The sequence below is a fragment of the Echinococcus granulosus genome, assembly GCF_000524195.1.
Source record: "Echinococcus granulosus chromosome Unknown EG_S00051, whole genome shotgun sequence".
Lineage (NCBI taxonomy): Eukaryota > Metazoa > Platyhelminthes > Cestoda > Cyclophyllidea > Taeniidae > Echinococcus > Echinococcus granulosus.
Window position 1 is genome coordinate 117,767 of NW_020170431.1, and position 21,404 is coordinate 139,170.

The 21,404-nt window shown below is 39.3% G+C and overlaps 1 protein-coding gene across 1 annotated transcript; it reads right to left on the bottom strand. All coding sequences in view use genetic code 11, as the record gives it.

Annotated features, from left to right (window-relative positions):
• Positions 1–226: 226 nt before the first annotated feature.
• EGR_06117 (Formin-binding protein) lies at positions 227–20,910 on the bottom strand (the record flags this gene model as incomplete). Its single annotated transcript, XM_024495366.1, has 10 exons — positions 227–552; positions 2,341–2,912; positions 8,149–8,240; positions 8,409–8,585; positions 10,151–10,561; positions 14,045–14,176; positions 18,440–18,715; positions 20,330–20,696; positions 20,728–20,843; positions 20,875–20,910. 10 exons carry the CDS (start codon positions 20,908–20,910, stop codon positions 227–229), a joined length of 2,505 nt encoding a protein of 834 aa, XP_024350197.1.
• Positions 20,911–21,404: the final 494 nt, after the last annotated feature.

Genomic DNA, 21,404 nt, shown 5'->3' on the forward strand with positions numbered 1-21,404 from the left:
TGTCAACACGTTTGATGTGATCATTACATCTTTTATTATTTACCTTCAAAACATATCTAGTCGCGGGCAAAAAAGGAGATTTTTACAAGCAAGACAGGAAAACTTCAAGCTCCTACTAATCATCATAGTTTTCAAACTCATAGTAAGTAAAAAACGTTGCATTAAAGAATATTTACACATGGAGCACGAAGAGAATTGACACCAACTTGGTTGCAATATACACCAGTTAGAGTTCAGTTGCTTGGCCCAATGCCAAGTAGGCATTGTCACCCCGAGCATGACCGTGAATGCGTCGATGACTTGCTACCTCGTCCGGTTCGTGTCGACGTGGTGGTGAGAGTGGAAGGGGTTCAGGATAGAGGGTGATTTCCACGAAACCAGCAGGGATGAAGCCGCGTTGAGGGTGACTTCGACTGCCCTCATTCGGTGGTATGGTCTCGGCGTAGATCCATCCATCGGCGTCCACACTACCATGCCACCGTGCACCAGAGGATATTACCTTCAACTTATCGCCAGTTTTGAAGGATAAAAATGTCTCGCCATATTGTGAACCTTGAAGGAAAATCAAGCACATCCCACATAAGGTCAAGGTGGAATTTGTTCTAATGTACTCGCTATAGTTTGAACGAGATCATCTATTTCTTCGGGATCATTGAAGTCATCTTAGATCTTCACTACTAACTGGTTGGTTACTTTTATGATGTTCATTTTGAACTAAGCAAAAGGATTGAAATGAATAAAATAACTCAATTATGGGGTGTTTTTGGATAAAAATTACTTTTGCATACCTAATGTAGCTGCCACTCCGATTTCCTCATTCATTTCCGACGTCGCAAATGCGTGACCCACTTCATTTACCACCCTCTACTAACCAACTGCGCTATCAGAATCACAATGCGACTGGTTAAGTAAAAGAATAATAGGCTTACAGGATATTTCTGTTCTAGGGATGAGAATATGGCACTTTCTAGCTTGTAAATAGCATTGCTGGTAACACAAAACATCACCACCGTGATGGTCAATTTCCCTCTGAGATCGCCATAACAGATATGCTACACTTGATGTTTTCAGTTAAAATTCAAAGCATAAACTCTTTGTTGCTGTTTTGCGGGAGTTACTCTACCAGACGGTGGAAATGTCGCTATTTTTTTGTGGTTCGGGGCTTAGTGAAATGAGAAAGTCAAAAGCCGTGTTCGCCTTCAATAGCATGCAACCAACCAACATTGTATGTAATTGTTCACAGGGCTAAAAATACCAGCTTTCCGAGTCCGACATAAACAGGCCAAGAGGGGGAGGGGTTTTATTTGTTACAAAAGTCATCCATTTTTGAGGTGCGAGTGGCTACTAGTCGGGGAGATGCTGGCTTTCCTTAATCCACGAAACCAGGAAGCCAGTGCTACAGATATAAAAATGATTTTTAATTGCAACCGTGTTTACAAATTCAAAGCATCCTACAGCCAGTATTAAAATTGCCTCATCTTTGTGAGGTGCTTCGAAGCGTTTTAAAGCCTCTTTTTATGCGCCCTCAAAGACCACTTCCGCCAAAATATTTTAAACGTATAAAATAGGAGGAAATGCACATCTCACTACTTTGATGGCGTCGTTTCATTTATAATTTTCAAAGATTTAAGATAGAGACAAAAAGTTTTTTTAAAAAAACATTCTCGTAGAAGGAGATGGTTAATTTACAATAAACTGACTCCGTCCTAGCACCACCTTTTAGATACACCTTCCTACCTTTTTCAAGGCAAGATTTTAACCATTCCTTTTAATAGGGTTAAAATTGGCGGTAATTAATAGCCGCTATTGTTTATCTATGAAATGGTTCTAAAAGTTACTCATTCAAAATGAAGAAGAGAGTTTTGCTTTAGAGGCCAGTTTTTCGGTCTCCTTCTTAAGAAATTAAACTGCAGGGATTAGGTTTTTGCCCTTCCTTCTCGAGAAGTTGAGACATTAACCCGCAATTTGAAAAGTGGGAAATGCTATGCCACTACCTTGTCATTGGCTCTTACATCCTTTCTAATTCCCTTTCACCTACGAAAATTTTAACTTCTTGCTGATTTTATTAGCATTTAACAATGTTACGTTTCCTAGTATCGCTTTTCCAAAAAGTTACATCCCTAAACTATCAACATTTGGGTGTCAACTAGACTTGGGTCGCGTATTTATAGAAAGTTATTCTTTCCGACATTGTCAAAATCCAGGCAGCGACATTAGCGATATCATCAGAAGGATAACATTAGTCTAACTTTGGGAAGATCTCAATCCATTGCCTCCTTTCATTGATTCATATATGCAAAATAAGCCACTTTTTAAACAAACATCTCCACCCGGACTTACTCTCAAAGTCATACAGCGCCTTGCAAGTTCCCACTACAATAAGATCGCTCATAGTCGACTGGTGGTTCGGCTTCGTTTCCGAATTCGGCTTTCTTGTCTGATGGTTGCCTCCATGCTGTCGCTTCGGTTGATGGATCGCCTGACGGGGACTTGTACTCCTGAGTGATTTCTGATGAGCAGCATGCGGAGTCGGCGCGGCTCCGACTATGGTGCCTTTAGAAAATTGAGCACTGCAAGGCGAGGTATTTCTAAATGACCCATTTTTGTCGTAGCCAGAGATCTGTGATTCGGGAATCCCCACAGTTCGTGGATTGGTGAGTGTGTTTTTATGACCGCGGACGCTATTACTACTGGAGGAGGGCGAGGAGAGGGATCGAGAGAGCTCAGTTGTAGTTTGAGCCATCTCCTGCGTCGATCCAGAGGATTTGAATGGAGGCGCACTTCGAAAAGAAAGTGTGGGAGTGGATTGCTGCTGACCTTGTCCTTCCTTTTCCTCTGCTTCGGCATCCGAGGTGTCACCGACATTTGCCGCCGGTTCTTTCATTTTATCGTGGTCGACGTGAATAATTTCCCTAAAAAATATCATCGAAATTGTTCACATCAACCTGCCTTTCAATTGTTGACTTGGGACATAGTAATACTTACTAATCAACACGTAGAAATCTAAAGAAATCACACACACTTATGGGCTTGAAACAACGGTCATTAGGGGGACAAGCACCGATTCAACCTTTTCGTTGTCCCATTTCAACAGATGCCGCCTCCCCCCCATTAAATCACAGCTATGTCACAAATTCCTTCACTGTTGACAAGTTTTATTGGGATGTAACAGTCAGACCAGTATAACAAAGGCTTCTGGCCTAATTCTTTTCAAGCTTTTGCATAAAACGACGTTGATAAAAAAGAAACAGGAAAATCGCTTCTATGCTTTGATAACTAACCGAAAAGAGCCTTACCTCGCCTATATTTCTGGAACTTGACGGAAACTAAGATTCAGTGTCTGGAAATTATTAATAGATATCTAGCTGTGCTAGTTATGTTATAAAAGGGAAAACCTTTTCCTGTTTTTTTTTTGTAAAAACGTAATGCAACAACTTGATTATATGATATGGGTGAATTTTAACCACTTCTCTTCCTGACCGATAAAGTCATTTGAAGATGTTATCGGTGCTTAGACAATGGACGACATCTAAAAGTCTAAGTCTTACTTTTAGAAGAAATATTTTTCACAAATATTATCAAATGGGAAGGATAGGAGTTAACTAGCCACAATTTGCTTTTCGCACTTTTTGTACCACTACATGCGTTGCCATTCAAACTAGTTATGACGGCTAAGCGGCGTGCGAGGGAGGTGCCACTACTCCGTACCTCCACCTCAACACCCATTAACGGTCTCCGCCTCTGTTTATGTCTCCCACCATCACTATTTGCAGCCATATCTAATCAACGACTTGGAGATATTGCTTGCATTTATGAATTAAGCGAAAGCATTAAATCATTCATTTCTCAATATTGTAAGCCTCGTTATCAAGTGCCAAAAAAATGACTTGAAAAATGATGTCTTGCAAATAATAGGGAACGAAGCTATCGTCGGCAGGCACAGCTAGCTACGTGCCGATTAGTTCTGGAGTTTTCGTACATTCATGGTGCAATTAACTCGTCCGAAATTCCATGAGAAAAAGAACAGTTAAATAGAGAACTCTCAAGTGTATAATTGCCTTTATAATGGTGCATGTGATACAGCATTTCTTGCAAATTCTTTTACAGAGCAACGTGAATGCTTTGCCATATCTGTGTCGATTTTGTAAATGCCACACTTCCAATTACACACAAAAAAGGAAGGCGTTTCTATTTTTGAAGCAAATTTGCACACACAGCAAAGTGGTGGAGCATCGGCCAATGGCAAAATTGATGCGGCACGAACCGCCGTAGTCACAAATTCCAAATAAATGGAGCTTTCGCAGAAGGTCTCATAAAATTCACATAAAAGTTGCCTATTTACGGTTGAAGTACCACACCTTTCAGTATTTCGGTGAAGTGTTACTTCTCCTCATTACACAGAGTGATTCGCTTTTATAACCTTTATTTGCCTCCGTAAAGCGAGCATAACTATTACCATAAATCATGTTTTAATCAAATGAACAAAAGCACCTAATTTAATCTTGCCAGCACATGACTCGTTAGTGTCGCCAAGGCAACTTTTTATTAAATGATCATTAAAAATGGATAAGTCGAGAGGTGACTTTTGTTTGACATCAGGTCTCAAGCGAGTAGTGGAATTGACTGCAAGCAAATTACGTATGTCACTATGCCTACGGGGAAATAAACGCATAAATATTTTTTGCCAAAAAATGTGTTCTAGAATTTTACCACTATTCGAAAAAAGTCAAAATTTATTTTACCACCAAACCTTGGTTAGGCACAGGAGGTACGGTCTCCTGTAATTCACTATTAATTGTAATTCAAAAGGAAAAAATGTCGTTTTTTGCATAAAAAGACCCGCCTCTTGTTATGGAGAGCAAGCAGAAATATTAATTATCCTTACCAGGTAGCTTTAATTAGAATGACTAATCGCACCCAGCTAATTTTAATTCCCTTTTATTTTAAACCCTTTTATTTAACCAAAAAATGAAAGTAGTAAATCATGTTCACAGTAAGAACTGTTTACAGCCTTATTTTTTAACGACTTTGAAATACACTGAGCAGCAGTTTTTCATCTCCTTCAACCATGATGACTGGGGAATGCGTTTTTGGCTGAAGCAACACAGGCCGGGTGCAAAAGACTGAGATTTATATGCACTCGAGGAAAAAAATAACCTGTCTCCGAGATGGCCCCATACCAACTCCGAAGAAAACAGTCAATGAAATGACAGAGAGAAAAAGGGAGACTGAGAAGAATTTATTGATCTCGCTTGGATGCCATTCCATGGAACTAACATTGACACATGGGCTGAATGCCCGTGGAGACCAGTAGTGTCTGAGCGTCTTCCACTGTGCGGCTGGCAGATTGTTTTACCAACTCAGCAGAGTACTAGATCAGGCGTCGTCGCACTATTTCACAATTCATTGACAAGTTTTAACTAACTAATTTATTTGAATGCCAGAAAACTCGACCAAAGACATAATCATACGGTTCCAAAGTAGCTAAACGAAGTACGTGCCTTTTATTTTGTTTGGCACAGCTAAGGTTCCCATGGCTACCACGAGACCCTTGGGGAGAGTCGGATGAAACACTTCTGAAAAAAAAGTAGCACGACTAATTCCGTGTTTTGAGTCTAAAATTTACTTTTTCAAGGGCTATTAAATAGCTGCTTCGAAAATGACTAAAGAAACAAGAAGTATTTGAATATTGCTTTAACAAATAGATGCATTTTTGTACGTTCGCCTTTTGTTACCACCTCTATTCACACGTGGATACCTTTTTTGTCAAAAACAGCACATTCATGCAAAAAAAGGAACATCCTCCCTCCCCCCAGCTTACCAACCAGTAAAACAGATACATGAATTCCACTCGTTCAGCACAAATTACTGAAAGGAGTTACAAAACTTCCTTTGCCTAATAGAATGAGAAACAAAATGCTTATGATAATTGAAGAACACTGCTATTACTACTACACCACGTTTATGTCGCAAGACTAAGTAAAAACCAGTTTCTTCTTCTCCGTCCCCAACTGCATAATGGGTTACTAGTTATCTATCCGTTATTCCGAAGAACGTAGGCAACGATATTAGTAGCTGTTATAACAGTAATGAATGGGCACCTCATTAACTTGGGCTAAGGTCTTCACACGTGACAAAATGCAATCTAGGTGGTTAAAAGTCCATAAATAAGGCAACCGAAGTATTTATTAGGCAAATGCCATAAAGTTAACGGCCCATCAGTTGTGGTGAATGGCAGCTTTCAAAAATCTACATTTTATTTTCTCTAAATGACTCCTCCAATATTACACAGATGCTAGTAGATTTATTAATTAGCATTGGTTCCCTTGGTTGTCCTCCCCAAAATTGTGTGATTTTGGTAGAGTTAATTTGCTTCACAGAGGCTACACATGAAAACGACGTAAATTCTGCGGGTGGGTGTTTGGGCACAGGCTGCTTGTCTAAACCCGAAAGGTTTAAATACTACTTGAAAAACCCCCTTGACATATGCATTACTTGAGTATCATGATGCTAGGCAAAGATTCCATCCAAAAATCGCTTTACTCAGCTCTTAACTTCCAGTCAAAACAGGGGAGAAATTATTTTTGTTGATCAAGTGGATGTGCTTATTACTCCCAGCCCAGTGAAGCAGCCATTTCAAGCCTTCCCCTTCCCCTTCCCCACTCGCGCGAACGGTATTTTCAAGGTCGTGTTTATAGAACGTCACAACCATCTCAGTGAGTTCCTTGACGGTTTATTACTTTTACTACAATTAACTCCCATGAAATTATCTCTCCTAATACATCAAGGTGACCCTATTGCTACAGCAACATCCGCCTTTATTTTTAATTGAATACCTCTTCAAGTAGTGCAGTTTTGTTTTCATGATAAAGTCCCAGTAGACTTTGAGTAATGTCAGGCGAACGCCTAACTGGTACTGTTCTAATTCCTGAGCTTTCCAGCCAGGCTAAATTCGACCAGCAAAGTGGCTTTTTTATGGATTCCGTGATAAAGCTAATCACAACTACTTTAGGCAAAAAAATAAGTCAGAACAGGCACAGAAAGAAGGATGTTTTTTATATTGACGCAACCTAAAGTTTGCGGTGTGTGGTGAGCCCGTGGCAATGAGAAGGCTAAAAGTACTTGACAATTCCGAATTTGCTTAGCTCGCGTAGAGTTATTCTTGAAGAAGCCAGGCTAATTTTATCACGCTTTTTGTAGAAGTTTCGACCTATTTATATTTGTGAATTAGGCAAGACTGTTAGAGAGTCGCTTAGGCACGCAAATTCAGACAGTTTAACCAATGAAATCACAGAATGTGGCGCTGATTTTGCAACATTGATGCAGACATACTTTTGTAGAGCTATCAGTTACATCGACATCACCTTCAGCCAATTTGCATATTTACAGGAAATGCAAAAATCCAAAGTAATTTCATAATGGAAATTAGCTCCATACAACATGGGAATGAGCCAGGTGCCATCACCAATCTCCATTCATGCCAAGAGGAGCAAAAAAGGACCTGGTGAGAGTTCCGCCTGATTTCGCCAAAATTAATTGTAAAGCACAAATCTGTTCATTTGCAAGTTACGTGAAAATAGTACCTGGAACTAGGCAAATAAAATCACGAGTGGGGGATTAAAAAGAAGCCCGAGAAAATGTTTCGGAAATGGGTCAGTTAGTTGAAATTTATTTTCGAAAGGCGAGTAACTGAATAAGTTGACAAAATTTATTTGAATTTCAAATACCCCTTATTTTAAGGCACAAATAAGGACTGAAAAAGTGCTGATGAGGACTTTCTCCATAAATAATGTCGTAGTATTTTTCGTAGTTTACTGAGCTTGAAAACCATCGTATTTTTCAAGGAGGGAAAAACATTTTCACCATATGTGAACCCATAACCAAAGTCTGCCGTTGATAAAATTTAGAAGATGACAGTTTTGTCGGGAAACGCCTTATTTGGCAACAATAAGGCGCTTTTACTGATAGATTGCTTTCTTTAAGTGTTTCTGTTACACTGAAATAAACTTGGGTTGCCAATTCACCTACTGTTCAAACGACTAGACGGTAAAATTTGCCAGCAATATGTCTAAATCTCTACTGTGCTTAAAATATTTAAAAACAACTTAATTACTTAAAAATCTTAAGTAGAACGTTGAACGGACTTACAATTTCTTCGTCGGTGAGGCTCGTTGTGACTGTGATCCTGAAACTCGTGCATTATGCGTCGTCGCGTCCGATCGTCGTTCCGCTTCCCTACTCTAGAATTGCATTAAAATCATTGTGAAGGAGTTGTAAAGTGGAATGAGCAGTCCAACACGGTGTACAGTAATCCGATCAATCTATTGTGCGAATGTGTTGAAATGTGGTACAGGGCAAGATGGTGCTATTTCCGCCGTACTACAAGTCACACTGAGCCTGCCAATCACCCTATATGCAGCCGGATTCCACATAATGCCTTCACCAGACGGATTCGTCAATTCGACATCATCTTCCGGCATCCGGTAACTGCTGACACTTTTTGATCTGCGACTTCGTCGCCATGGTCTCGTTGTCTCAAAGGGGATGAAATTGTGGAAATTGCCTTCATCCCCCAAGAAAATGCGCTAAATTCAAAGGTAAAGACGGTAGTGGCTTCGTGCAGTCGCATTGCCAGCCACGATGAATGGAGTGACTGACACCCGGACATGTGACAGCCCCCCAAGTGAGATGAAGTGTTGCAAGAAATTAAAAGGTGGTTTTATTGTTGAGAAAAAATTAGTAAAATTTTACATGAAAGTGATTTATTAGTAATATTTTAGGAAGAAAAGGTTAGGTGAAAACTATTTACATGAATTTTATTACTCAGGTTAAGAGCTAAACTTACGTTTATCTTTCGCTGAAATTTTAATTCAAGGTACAACTGTTACCGCTGCAACTAGTAGTCATATAAGCTAAGTAAAGGACCCTTACATTAATATGCTCCACACTCTGGCTTCAATTCATTAATTAACCTCTTTTAAAAATTCCTCTGTTAAAATAACGTTTACAAACCCACCCTTATTTACCAGTTATGAAACAAGTTTGAATCATAAAATGCTGATTACAAAATCAGGTTGCTATCACTTGTCTTGTTTATCCATCAGGTTTTTTTAAACATTCACTTACTTTTTCACACATAAATAGCCCAGATAAGCGCAACTTCATCTGCTTTTCATAGGGAAGTTAAACTAATTCTTCAAAACATGGTTACATTTGTCAGAGGGCAATTCGGCTTTACAAATTTTGTAGGAAGGTTGTTCTTCGGCCCTACCCACATCAAGGCGATGGGGTTGGTAATGCAATCATGCTTTCTGCACGGTTGTATGCAACTCGGCGTGCCAGGAACCATAGTAACGTGGGTGCACACAAACTCAGGATTGTAACAACTACACATGTGAGGGTATCTGAAGCAAACATCGAAGATTTGGCTTCACACAGTTCGAATGCATTTGAAACAGCTCAAAATGAATTGTTAGCCCGTTGTGTGTGTTTCCATTTAGCGCATTCTCATTACTGCAAATCGAAAACGGCACTTTCGAATTTTAGATACTTAGTACTTCTATCTTCAGAGGTTGGGCAGTTTTTTTATTTAGCGGGACAGGTAACGACAACTTCAAGCGCCATAGTCATGACAGCTGAGGTCGGAAACACAGACACCCTCATAAAACTGCGGTAAAACAGCCAACCTCACCAAATTGACTGACCTCGTGGGGAATTTTATCATTTAAAAGGGTGTTTGTGCGTGAAATTCACATGGATGGCACCGTCATTTAACATAATTAGGTATTGCCTGCCTCGTTTTATGTGTATATCACCTACCATTAAGGCGAGAAGGGGGAATCAAAGTGGGGACAATTCAAATTATGGAGCCGATTCTGTGTCGAAAGAAGTTCCCAAAAGTCACTCTCCCAACTATGCTCTCATATTGTCTGAAAACACTTCGTTTAAATAAGGGTTGTATATCTCGGTAAAAAAGTCAAATAAAAGGCAATAAATGCTTTGTAATGGTATACCACCGATGACCTCGTTGATGAGGGTTATTTTAAAGGATAAATCCTATCTACATTGGAAAAAGTCTTAACGCATATCTGATAGGAGTGCGTATTAAAAGACTTATTCTTACATATTCTGTAAATTTGTGTGCACCTACCTTACTTCTTCGAGCAAAAACCTTCCACAGAAAGGAGGAATGGGCGCCTGCATTGCCATTGGATCCCAGACCCATCGAACTTACGCTGAAGCGTCGGGCAGACCGAGAGAGACTAGGATAAGAGGTAGAAGACACAGTCGGCAATCGGTGTGTCTCCGTGGGTTCCACAATGGGATCAGCACCGATGAAAAAACTTCCGTTAGCAGAAGGCCCCGGAGAGACGGGAATTAAGGCGTAGTAAGTACCACTATCGCCGTTCTCGGTCTTGGCGGATCGATGATTTGATATGCCGTGGTCATTACTGGACCGACTCGGTGTGCAAGGAGGGGCATCAATGTCAGGGTGAGTGATGAGAACGTCTCCCGGAGGCTCATTTCCTGTCCGGAGACATTCAATTAATGCTGCAGAATCCTAAGTAAAAAAGACAAAGCACTGAACAACCATCATTCTCCTATTAATTTAGCAGACTTGCGGTTTAATGATGAGCAGTACCAAGTGCTTATGGAATCACACAGTCATCGTGTAGACCTTAAATGATAAGCTAAGGTCTATCCTCATTAGGCTACTGGCTGAAGTTGCGGTCTCATCATTCCAATGTACATCACAATTAGTGATTAGAATGTGATGAATCGTACCATGGTAAGCTCATGACCTCGGTCAAACCGTTACTGTTAATGAATGGTACTAAATAAAATTCCATGATGTTAACTAACAACCAAACCACCCAGAACCGCAAAACTTATCCTTTCACTGTCAGGTGACTAAAAACGAGGTCATGCCACTCCAGTACACATTCCAATTGATGTCAAAATGTGTTGCATCAGGTCATCCCCCATGACGGCTTGGTTTCAAGGCTGACATTGTTTTACAGCATTAAAGTGTAGAAAGTAGTAGCAAAATGAAAGATTAGTAAAAGTATTTACTTGAAAAATCAGTAATGAAACAATTCTCATTTAATTTTCCTTCATATGGAAGTATATGTCACTTTAAAGATGATGCGATTAAAAGGTGTTTTTCAATTTCAAGGCAAAGGATACAAAGAAATGTTGAAGAGGAGTCATTATTGACATGTCATCGTCTCGAAAAATCATCGTGACAGGTTCATGCTCAAATATGTAATAAAGGCGAATACCCTATAAACAAGTTCAAAAAAGTTGATCGGGTCTACAAATTACCTACAATCAAAGAAGGCGTGGAATTTCTTGATGAGGGAGGTGACAATCCAAAATGCACCCTAGGTAAATGGCGTTTGCCACAAAGAATCAGAAAAGGGGTCGTCGATGATGGGCTGCAATCGACCCCATCTCCAGGTTTTCCATGCATTTTGACGTGACATGACAATTTAATGAATGTGAGCTCTTTAAGCCAGAACGTAAATGTGCATCAAGTCGATAAATCCGGTTGGGTCCTACTTACTTACTTTCGTCTGACTAAACACTCACCTTTAAAAAAATAGGTGTCAACATTGAAGGTAACTGCTTAATTGTATACCTTGCCACATGTACGTGTAAATATTCCAAGCATCTCCGGCATCATACTGTCATGTGTCTTTGCTTTTAACGGTAACCTCAACGATTGTTTTCTCTTTAAGGAATTGGATGAACAGTTCATTATCATTGAGGCTAAGTGGGTCTACTGGTGTAGGGCTTGTTGGCTATTTTTAGTCTGCTTTGAGGTGGACTTGTTCGTTTGACTCATATGCTCAAACAAGTACAGTCGGGCTGGTCTTTAATAAAGCTTTGCTATTACTAATAAACTGTGTAATGTTAGCATTAGAATTAACCTGAAGATCCGGCGTTTATGTGCAAGAATAGTCTTAGAACTGGGAAAAAAAGGCGACAAAATCGTTAGATTTAGTCCTTACAATAAGGCTTAATTTAGCAGCTTTTAGGTAACCAATTAGCAGCATGTTGTCTGTAAGTTTGGCTTTGAAGAGAACTTGTTTTGTTCGTAGGATTAGGCTTAGAATGCGTGAGAGTTTAGTTGGAGTTGAGAACCGAATGTAGCACTCCGCATCTTTCCTGAAACTTCACTAAGCTATACCAATGGAAAAAGCAAAGTGAACAGCCGGCACAGGCAGAAGTATACTAAAGCAAATATCACATAACTTAAGTAGGAGAAAAGATGTCGCATGCTGGTCAAAACATCATGCATATGAAAGAATTAGGTGCAGTGGGTGTGTCAAGGTGAAATGGGAAATTTTTCCCATACAGAAAGCAATTTTAACCACCACAACTAGGTCTGTTTGGTGTGAGAAAAGTCACTAGAAGAGGGAGAAATTGTGATGATTTTAAGTGAATAAGATGTGCTTGAACTGCCGCTTTGTATGCGAAATGCGGCACTTTTTTGAAAATAGTCATAAATGATACTTTATGTGGATGGAGTTCTGCTCCTCTTTGTACAAAAAGTAAGTGGTAGTACAGCATTTGGGCAAAAAACCAAACACTGAGGTGCATTTGATGAAAATTGTGGCGAAAGTCGAGGCGAGGAATTGTAAAAGGGGAATGTCTTATCGGCAAATAGCAACGACTGAGCGCTTCACCATGACTCTTCAGTTTGGTGAATTGGTAAAAGTAACCTTGAAAATTCCGGATCTACCTTAAAATATGAGTAAATCATCCAAGTAATTAAATAAACGCAAGCCATTGGAGCCGGAAATTACCAATTTGATCGAATAAGTGCTAGTGAGAGCAGTGTTTGTCTGAAAATCTCGCAATTTGTCAGATGACCGAAATATTGGCATAACTCGCACCACTGCTTGCTGGAATCATAAGTTTTAACTTCTAGCCACCTTTTAAAATAGGTGTGATCGTTTATACACATGAATTTTAGTGCATTAGTCTGCTATTACGTTATTCTTTACCTTACACTTTGTCAGTAAAATTTTTCTGCTTCACCTACCTAAACTCTGCTCTAAACTTATAGCCACTTCATGACAAATTTGTTGCATAACATTTGGAGAGGACGTGGTCAAGTGGATTAAACAATTCAATTTTGGTAATGAATCACCCCAAGATAGACGACCCTCTGCCTTTGACAGTGAAAAATGAAGAGTCGCCATTGGATGAAACAACTGAAGAATACATTGTCATGATCTTTCAGTCATGTCTACCCATTTGCATCTGCCTCCACTGGGAAGGGAGAGTGGTGGAAGCTACTGGGCGAATAGACGCCTCATGCTATGCATTAACAAGTGGCAATAAATGCTGGGCACTACCACTTCGTTCTTGGCTTCTCTAACGGGTGTTATAAAACGGACCCTTAGTGGATGGCTTGGCGACCGACTGACCTGCTATAAAAAATCGGATTTACGTTCTGGTCATGCCCTCTGTTAGTCTCGGATGATCTACCTACCACCTCACACTTCTAAGGCGGCATCTCATTCCCAGGATACTGCCAAAATAAGTTTTGTTTCTAGGGCTGGAACGCATTATTAACTTAGAATTTTTAGCACGTTTGTGTCTCACTGGGAAATGCTTATAGATTGTGATGTTGATAATTTTAAAGGGTAAAACACTTTAAAATGTGTGGTCACCTTGTACATCGTGACAAGCCTACACGGACATCATAAGGCTCATCGTACGAATAATTTTTCTCAAATTTACTACCGTTAATTTAGAAATCATTACTTTCGCCTGAGGAAGACGCATACTGTTAAAAAGAAAGTGAAATTTTTTCGTAGCTTTGTGCCTAACATCGGAAAAAAGGGGACAGCTCGGGCTATCTGTAAGGCGAACCAGGCTAGGCGGGGTTGTTGGAGAATCACCTGGAATGCGAACGAGGGGGTGATAGTGAGAAAAATGGTATGAATAAATTAAACAGACTAGTGTGTGATAGAACTGACGCTACAAATTTGTAATGCAGACAAGGCAAAGGAGGGGTGATAGCACATACATGTCCACTTTCGACGAGGTAATTAATGAGTGTCACGGCTTCGGCAGCAAGGAAAAAACGAGTGGTCATCATTACTGTACCATTACCAACCGTTGAGTGGAGTGATTGGAAGAAATCTGGCGAAGGTCTAGCCTTTGTAAGTACCATTACAATGGCGATTTAGTGGACTGTAAGGCCAATACTGGTTTTAGTGAGGTTCACAAAGCTCAGTCTTTTACTGCAGTGTCAATCAGATAATTGAATGAAGCCATATTTTCGAGTAAGCTGAACACAGAACATGTTAGGTCGTGCCTTGAAAAACCACAGGTGGTGATACAAGCAAAACTTTATAGAAATCATTCAGGAGTAATGATATTGTTGATATTTGAGGGCAAATTGTTATTTGAAACGCAACAAAGTGGGTCCATGACGCCGATACTACAAAAATATTACTTAATTTGAGCAAACCACATGAAATCCCTTCAAAAATAGTCAATTTGTACAATATTTCTGCCGTATCTATGTGTACCTAACTGGTATGGGTATATCGTGACACAGTGGTCAAAAGTTGGTGGACTAGGAAGAGGCCGAAAGCGACCTCAGACATAAGGAGAAGTCAAATATTAGGGTCACTAAGGTGACGCCATGTGATTGTTTGCCTAGTTAAAGTTGTTCATCGAGTTTTTTTCATTCCTGCTACTGCAACGAAACCCTTGCGTCACTCCATTGCAAAACAACTTGCTTACATCATTCACTCAAACACCGATCTGGTATGCACACAATTTAATGAGTCTACGGCTCTCACGGCTTAGGATATAAACTAGTCTAACGCACACATCCAGCCTACGTATAACCTCCTTACCTATTATTCACTTCTTTTTTGTAAACCGATTTCTAGACGGAGGAAACCCTGTTCCCCTACAATGTCTACAGTTCCAATGACCCCAACTTATGCTCTTAAAGCATCTACCATTCACAAGAAAAAAAGACGCTTCTGTCTTGCCACCTACATTCTGACGTGACAACCCTGACGTCGTAATGCAACGACAGCAGGCTTGTGAGGTGAAAACAGTCATAAACCACCTTCAGACAAGCCTGGTTACTACTCTCCACGTCTAGACCATTTCTAAAGAAAGTGGAAAAAAATCGCCAAACCTATTCATAGCAGATTTTCTCAGCACTGTGAGGTAAAACTACCCTACAATGTGTGCACTCAATGAAAAGAGGGTAATAATTAGGAAGTTCTTAAAATGTACGAATGCGATTCTGTTTGTTAGCTAGGTCAGACATTATTATTTATTTTGTCTTAAAAGTTATCCACATTTAAATATGCGGAACTTGGCTCACTGGCCTCCTTGCCTATTTGTAGCTTTCAGATAGCATACAATCCCGACCGCACCTCTTTCAGAGCAAGCAGACTACGAAGCGGCTGATCGCTTGTTTTCTTACAATCGGAAGAATGTTTGGATTTAGCTAATTTAAGGATGGTAACCGCATTAGCACCTAGCAAGAACACTTTTAACTAGGTTTATGAGTAAACCGAATTCCCATTCTCTGAGGCTGCTGTTCTTCTCCATAAATGGATTTGATGCACCAGTGAAATTATGACCTAATAAATTGACGTGCTTTTGAAAAGAAGAGAAGTAGGTTTAGCTAGCTAGAAGCATTTAACCTCCTCCATATGTGAACAAGCATGTACATGTGCCTAGCGCCGTCCAGAAGCTGGGTGTGTAGTTGGCCTAACTTTGAACAGATCACACTGAAAATGTGAGCAAGTTCACACGACTATGAATAATTCTCTTCTTCTTATCTTCAGTGCCGAATTTAATGGTCAAATGGGTCAGGCTACTTCAATCGCCAGTACTACCTCATCGCTGTGCTTAGGCGCCTAGATTTATGGACTAATACCAGCAATAATAATAATATAATAAGGCTGAGTAACTTTAGAGGCTTGGACATTAAACAGCTCCACGGTTTAAGCTACCTAATTTTAGGGTAGGAGTGTACTTTAAAACTTAGACGAAATGGGGACTTTACCTGCCCTCTAGGATTGGCTTCTAGGCCGTTTTAGGTCAAACAGAATTTGTAGCCAAACTTTTATTTGTTCCCAAAAAAACTGCACATTACGACGTGCGTGACACAAGTCTAGATTTTAGTGTCAAACTATGCACATAATCTTAGGTCTGAAAGAACAAAAAGACAATCTTCTGTATTTGTTCCACCTAGAATGCAATCGCAGATAAAAGCAACATTTGCGTCAGGAGTCATCTGAAACAGCGCGCAAATTCTGCTGCTTTTGGGTTCGAGAAAAAATCGCAGAATGTAGAAGACACTTAGCCAGCCTAGTATTTTGATCTCAACTTGAAGTAATTAATGAATAGAGAGCAAAAAAATAGATACACAGATAGTACGGCATAGTCAGAAAAGTTCACCTCGTTGCACGCATGCGATTTGCCTTGCCGCATTAACTGAACCTCAAAGAGTATCTCATTAAGTGTACCAGGTTTACCGACATGATTTGTAAGGCCCAAATCGAATTAATTAGCACATGCGATTGGATGTAAACCCTTGCCTTTAAAAGCACTGCAGAATTCGTATTGAAGACATAACGATGTTTTTATTTATGCTGCTACCTGCTCCTCTAACCACCAAGGAACGATGAAATCAGTTTAAAGTAAAGCCTTCCATGTTGACATCACTAAACAGTAAGCGTTAACCTTTTTGATGTAAGACCACGGAAATCGGAGAAAACGATCATAGAGGCTGCGCGTTAGAAACAAAATCATATTTTTCAATACGTACACAGATTAAATTACTCAACTATCAAAGAGGACTAATGTCCTAATTCTAAATATGCCTCATGTAGAAGAAGTTTATTAGACATTTAAGGACTCCGGAAAGTAAAATTAGTTAACTTCATCCATTCTTTGTTATCACAGAGGAGTCATGTATAGAGAGGATAAAATATGACATTGCTATTTTCCTTATTAAAGTGTAGGTGATAAGTGTTTCGGATCCTAAATTTGCGGCTTGCTTATGAGGGAGCAGATTTTCTTTCTACAAGCTGAACTTCTCCACACCAGAGAAGCACACACCTTCCACTCCAACCGCGCGATCTGGCGAAAATGCAAATAAGTCATAATGTTAGTGGTAAATATTTTGTCTTTGGGGCCTTTGTGGCTTTGAGGACAGAGTAAGTGTACAGCAACTGTTCCTATGTGGCACAGGACGATGTGCTACGAAATGCCATTCCCTTCTGGCTGATGACATGTGCTTGTAGATGTTTATTTGTTGTATAAATTCTAGAAAACAAATCAGGTACTATCTTCTTCGCATTCCTTACCCTCGAAAGACAGAAGTGCATGACTGATGCTAAGTGAGAACTAGTTGTTGAACCTCTAAACAGTGCTTTCACTTTGAATGACTATTTTTCCTCGAACTCGCCTACAAGTCACACGATATTCAAGTTATCAAATCCTGCGCAATACAGGGTTAGACGTGCTTTTTTTCTCTGATGCTGGTGAAAAGGTATTGCATTGTAATGCCAGAAAAAAGTCTACTTCCTTAGGCGCCAAGTTTGAGAGTGGTCAATCCCGATATTTACAATAGACTAGTTATAAAGCCTTTGACATTTTGGTTCTTAATTTTGACCGCTACCTATTTTTAGTTCTAAATTTAACTAAACAAATCGAGTACTACTTTAACTCATGTAAAAGCAGAAGAAAATAATCAAAAATATCAGTTAATAAGGTCTGTTGCAAGTGTATGTTAGTAAAGGGTTTTTAATTTCCCATTTTATTTAGTTTTTGTATGTAAAAACTGATGCATTTATTTAAGAAATATGAAGTCAAACTGTGGTGAACAATGATGAGTTGAATGTAGCTTTGATTGAAGAGGACATGAATACATTCCAATCTACATGAGTATTGGTTACAAGTTGATAGGTATCGCGGTTTTCTACGAATTGAATCAACCTCCTGACATTCCCAAATAGAGTTTCATGAGACCCTTCAGATCTATTGCACTGGGTAGTTCATTTCTGCCTTAAATTGTATGAAATAATAATGATGACGGAAGGCTGCGAAGCCACTAATATTAGTCAACAGGAGTAGCTAAATAAGAATATCTCTCAAGACATCGGTGAACCATATTTTGTGCAAGCAACAATGCACCAACAACAGCAATCGAACTCAAAAACTGCACTACGGGAAAACTGCAACGCCTTCTGAACAATGTCATTGCACAAAGGAGGCGGATATCATTCAGACATTATAGAAAATTTAGAAGCATATTTTTTAACTTAACCACTTTTAATTCCTCTGTTATCTTTGCTTTTTGTAGTTGATTATGCAGGCTTCTTATGTGAGAGACAAAGTACGAGGTATGGATTAAACAAGGCGTTAAGCATCAACTCACTTTCTCCGCATTCATCATAGCAACGGCAGCTTCCAGATCCGTGCAAACAGTTAGCAGTCGGTCAATCATAACTCGAAGCCGTTCCACAAGAACTCCAATCATTTCCTGCGTTTTCGTGATTCGATAGGACTCCAGTGTTTGGCCTGCTTCACCCCAATTTTTTAGCGTTGTGCTGTAGTGATAGCGACGGTAGAAGTTAAACTGATCCAGCGCAGCCGTATAGTCTGAACGGGCTCGTTTGAATTCATTGTGCTTCTGGGTGTAGGTTTGGAGAGCCTGGAACATCGTGTAGGAAATTCACAGCCTTATTTGTGACATTGATAACATGCTTATATGCCCGGCATTTAACTTGTGAAGAAAGTGAGTGAGTCCACTTTACGTCACATAAACAAATTTACTCGCAGAGGAAAACTGTTAGCCAATAACGTTTAGTTGTTTATACATACCTCTTCTGGATGAGAGAGATGGGAAATTGTCAAAGTGAACTGTTTTTGATGCTTTCAGAAAACAGCTCTATGTTAAAGGTGTCATGAGGATCCAGAAATACAGTTAGCAAACTGTTTGTACCCGATTTTGCGCCTTATAACCCGGCTCCTTTTGCCATAAAAAGGTTTTGTTCTATAAAAACGGATTCTACATACATTGTGAAGGATGATTTTATTGTAAATTATGAGGACAAAATAGTGGAAAAACTCTTTTAAATAGTCGGATTCATTGAATCTTTTGGATACTTGCGCAAAGTTATTACCCTACTTTGCAGCTGTGATACCGGCTGACTAGATTTCCCAACTTGATCATCTACACCTTTCACTTCATAGAGGGCTATAAATTCAATAATATCCCTTCGATATCACATTATTCTAAAATGCGAAGTTCTAATAATCTCCGCGTTATCACAATTGCGTACCTAATCTCAAGAGCCTTGCATCGCATTCCCGTTTTGTTGCAAAGGAGAAGGTGCTTTTGTTTAATCTCACTACTAAAACCAGGCGGGTAAAAGTAACTATTATTCATTAGGACGTTTACCTCAAAATAGGCCTAGTGCCTGGACAGAAATAACTCCAATACACGTAGGGTACTTTCGCTAAAAATAAAATTTCATCGAAAATTTTAGTTTTTAAGGAACATATTCTTCATTATTTAACTGAGGTTGATTAGAACAATCGCTGTTGATCGTTAATCACATTATGAGAAAACCATTTTCCGAAAGCAACTATGATTGCAACACGTTTAGAAAAGTGAAAATGCACTTTTCTCTCTTAAGGGCTGATCAAGTATGGCAGCCGTTTATTTTAGAGATTGATACACCTTGTTAAGATACAGTACTGGCGCAAAAAATCCATGCATGCACCTACAGTGTACTTTTTCCTCCCTGAAATTAAAAGGGAGAATTTGCTATAACATGGATTTTATTAGAATGCGGTCTACATGAAGGTGTGAGAATTCTTCCTTACCGTCAAAAACTGAATTTTAGACATAAAGTGCACAATAATGGAGGAGAGATGAAGGTCTCACAACCATAACGTAATCGACAATCAACTATGGGGAATAGCTTTGCACTCACTATTTAATATCGTCATACAAGGGTACCTATTTACTTTGCAAGTCTTATTCTAATGGAATGTAAATCCAAAGTAAAGAACGCTTACATAGATTAGTGATTCCTAGCTATAGATTATTTGTTAGATAACTGTGGTGACGCATCAGTAAAAAAATATTTATCAGTTTAATTCCATACGTGGAGATGATTTGGGGCAGGCAGAAACAGCAAAAATTATTAAAATCAAGTCTTTTAAAAAGTGGCATAAAATAATTACATTTCATTTACTAACCACAAATTCGAGACATTTGTTGATAAAATACTCAAAGCAACTACAACAATTAGTTTACTTTCTCAACATCCAGCTTCGAATATGTTTTGTCCTCGTCGATTTTGTTATACTCCTCTTTGCTCCGAATAACTTCCCAGTATTTTTCACGAAATCTCTTGGCCTCATCATCTATTATCTTGGCCTGACATTTGGCTTCATTTTGAAAGCGATCTCTCTCCTGTTTCCACTGCTTCAGACCCTTCTTTTCCTCTTCAAGAGACTGCCTAGTTTCACCGTTTGCTTGTAGATTAAATGAAACCGGCAATAAATTCTCTGTATCAATGAGTTTGGCGATTGCGTGTATAAAAGCATTATAACCTCGACCATACGTTGTTTCCAGTCCAACAGCCTTTTTGATATTAACCAAGGCCTTTTCACACACGCGCCTTAGAAATAGATAAGAAAAAATATACTTACTTCTGGATGGTGAAAGACTCCCCTTGCAACTTTGCGATATCCAGAATAAATTTTTGTAATCTGTCATGGAGTGAAATACCACTTTCCTGATATTTTATAAGATTTGATGTCTGATCCTACTATGGTTAACCCGAATCGTTGCACTACCCATAGCTGAACTCCCCAGGATTGTTCCGCAATCATCACATAAGCTGTATTCGCGTATTTTTTATAAGCAGAGTTTCCAAACCAGCAGGCTTAACAAATGATTGGATAAGTAGGAGCAACATCAATATCAACATATCTAGTTCATATTATTTACAATAATCCTTAGAATGCATAGCCTAAGTGTTATTATCCTATGCGTACCCTTAATTATTCGTAATTACATTTCCAAAAGTGATGGGATTTAAAAATTTTCCTTTTTAGAAAGCCATTACTTTAGCAAAAATTATCAAACCCATGTAAAAAACGATTTTTTTCGAAAGACTTACATTAGCCTTGCATTGCCTCAAAACACTTTAAAAATGGCCACGAAGCTCTGTCTTTAAAAAATGCGTTTACGGTTCTCCCGCCGTTCCATAAACAGCCTTCTTACGCTATCCACAGAATATAAACTGCTAAACTAGTAAGGCTAACTTTAGCGCCCTGAGACTCCCTGAAGTCAAGAGAAGATGAAATACTCGAGCAGAATACAT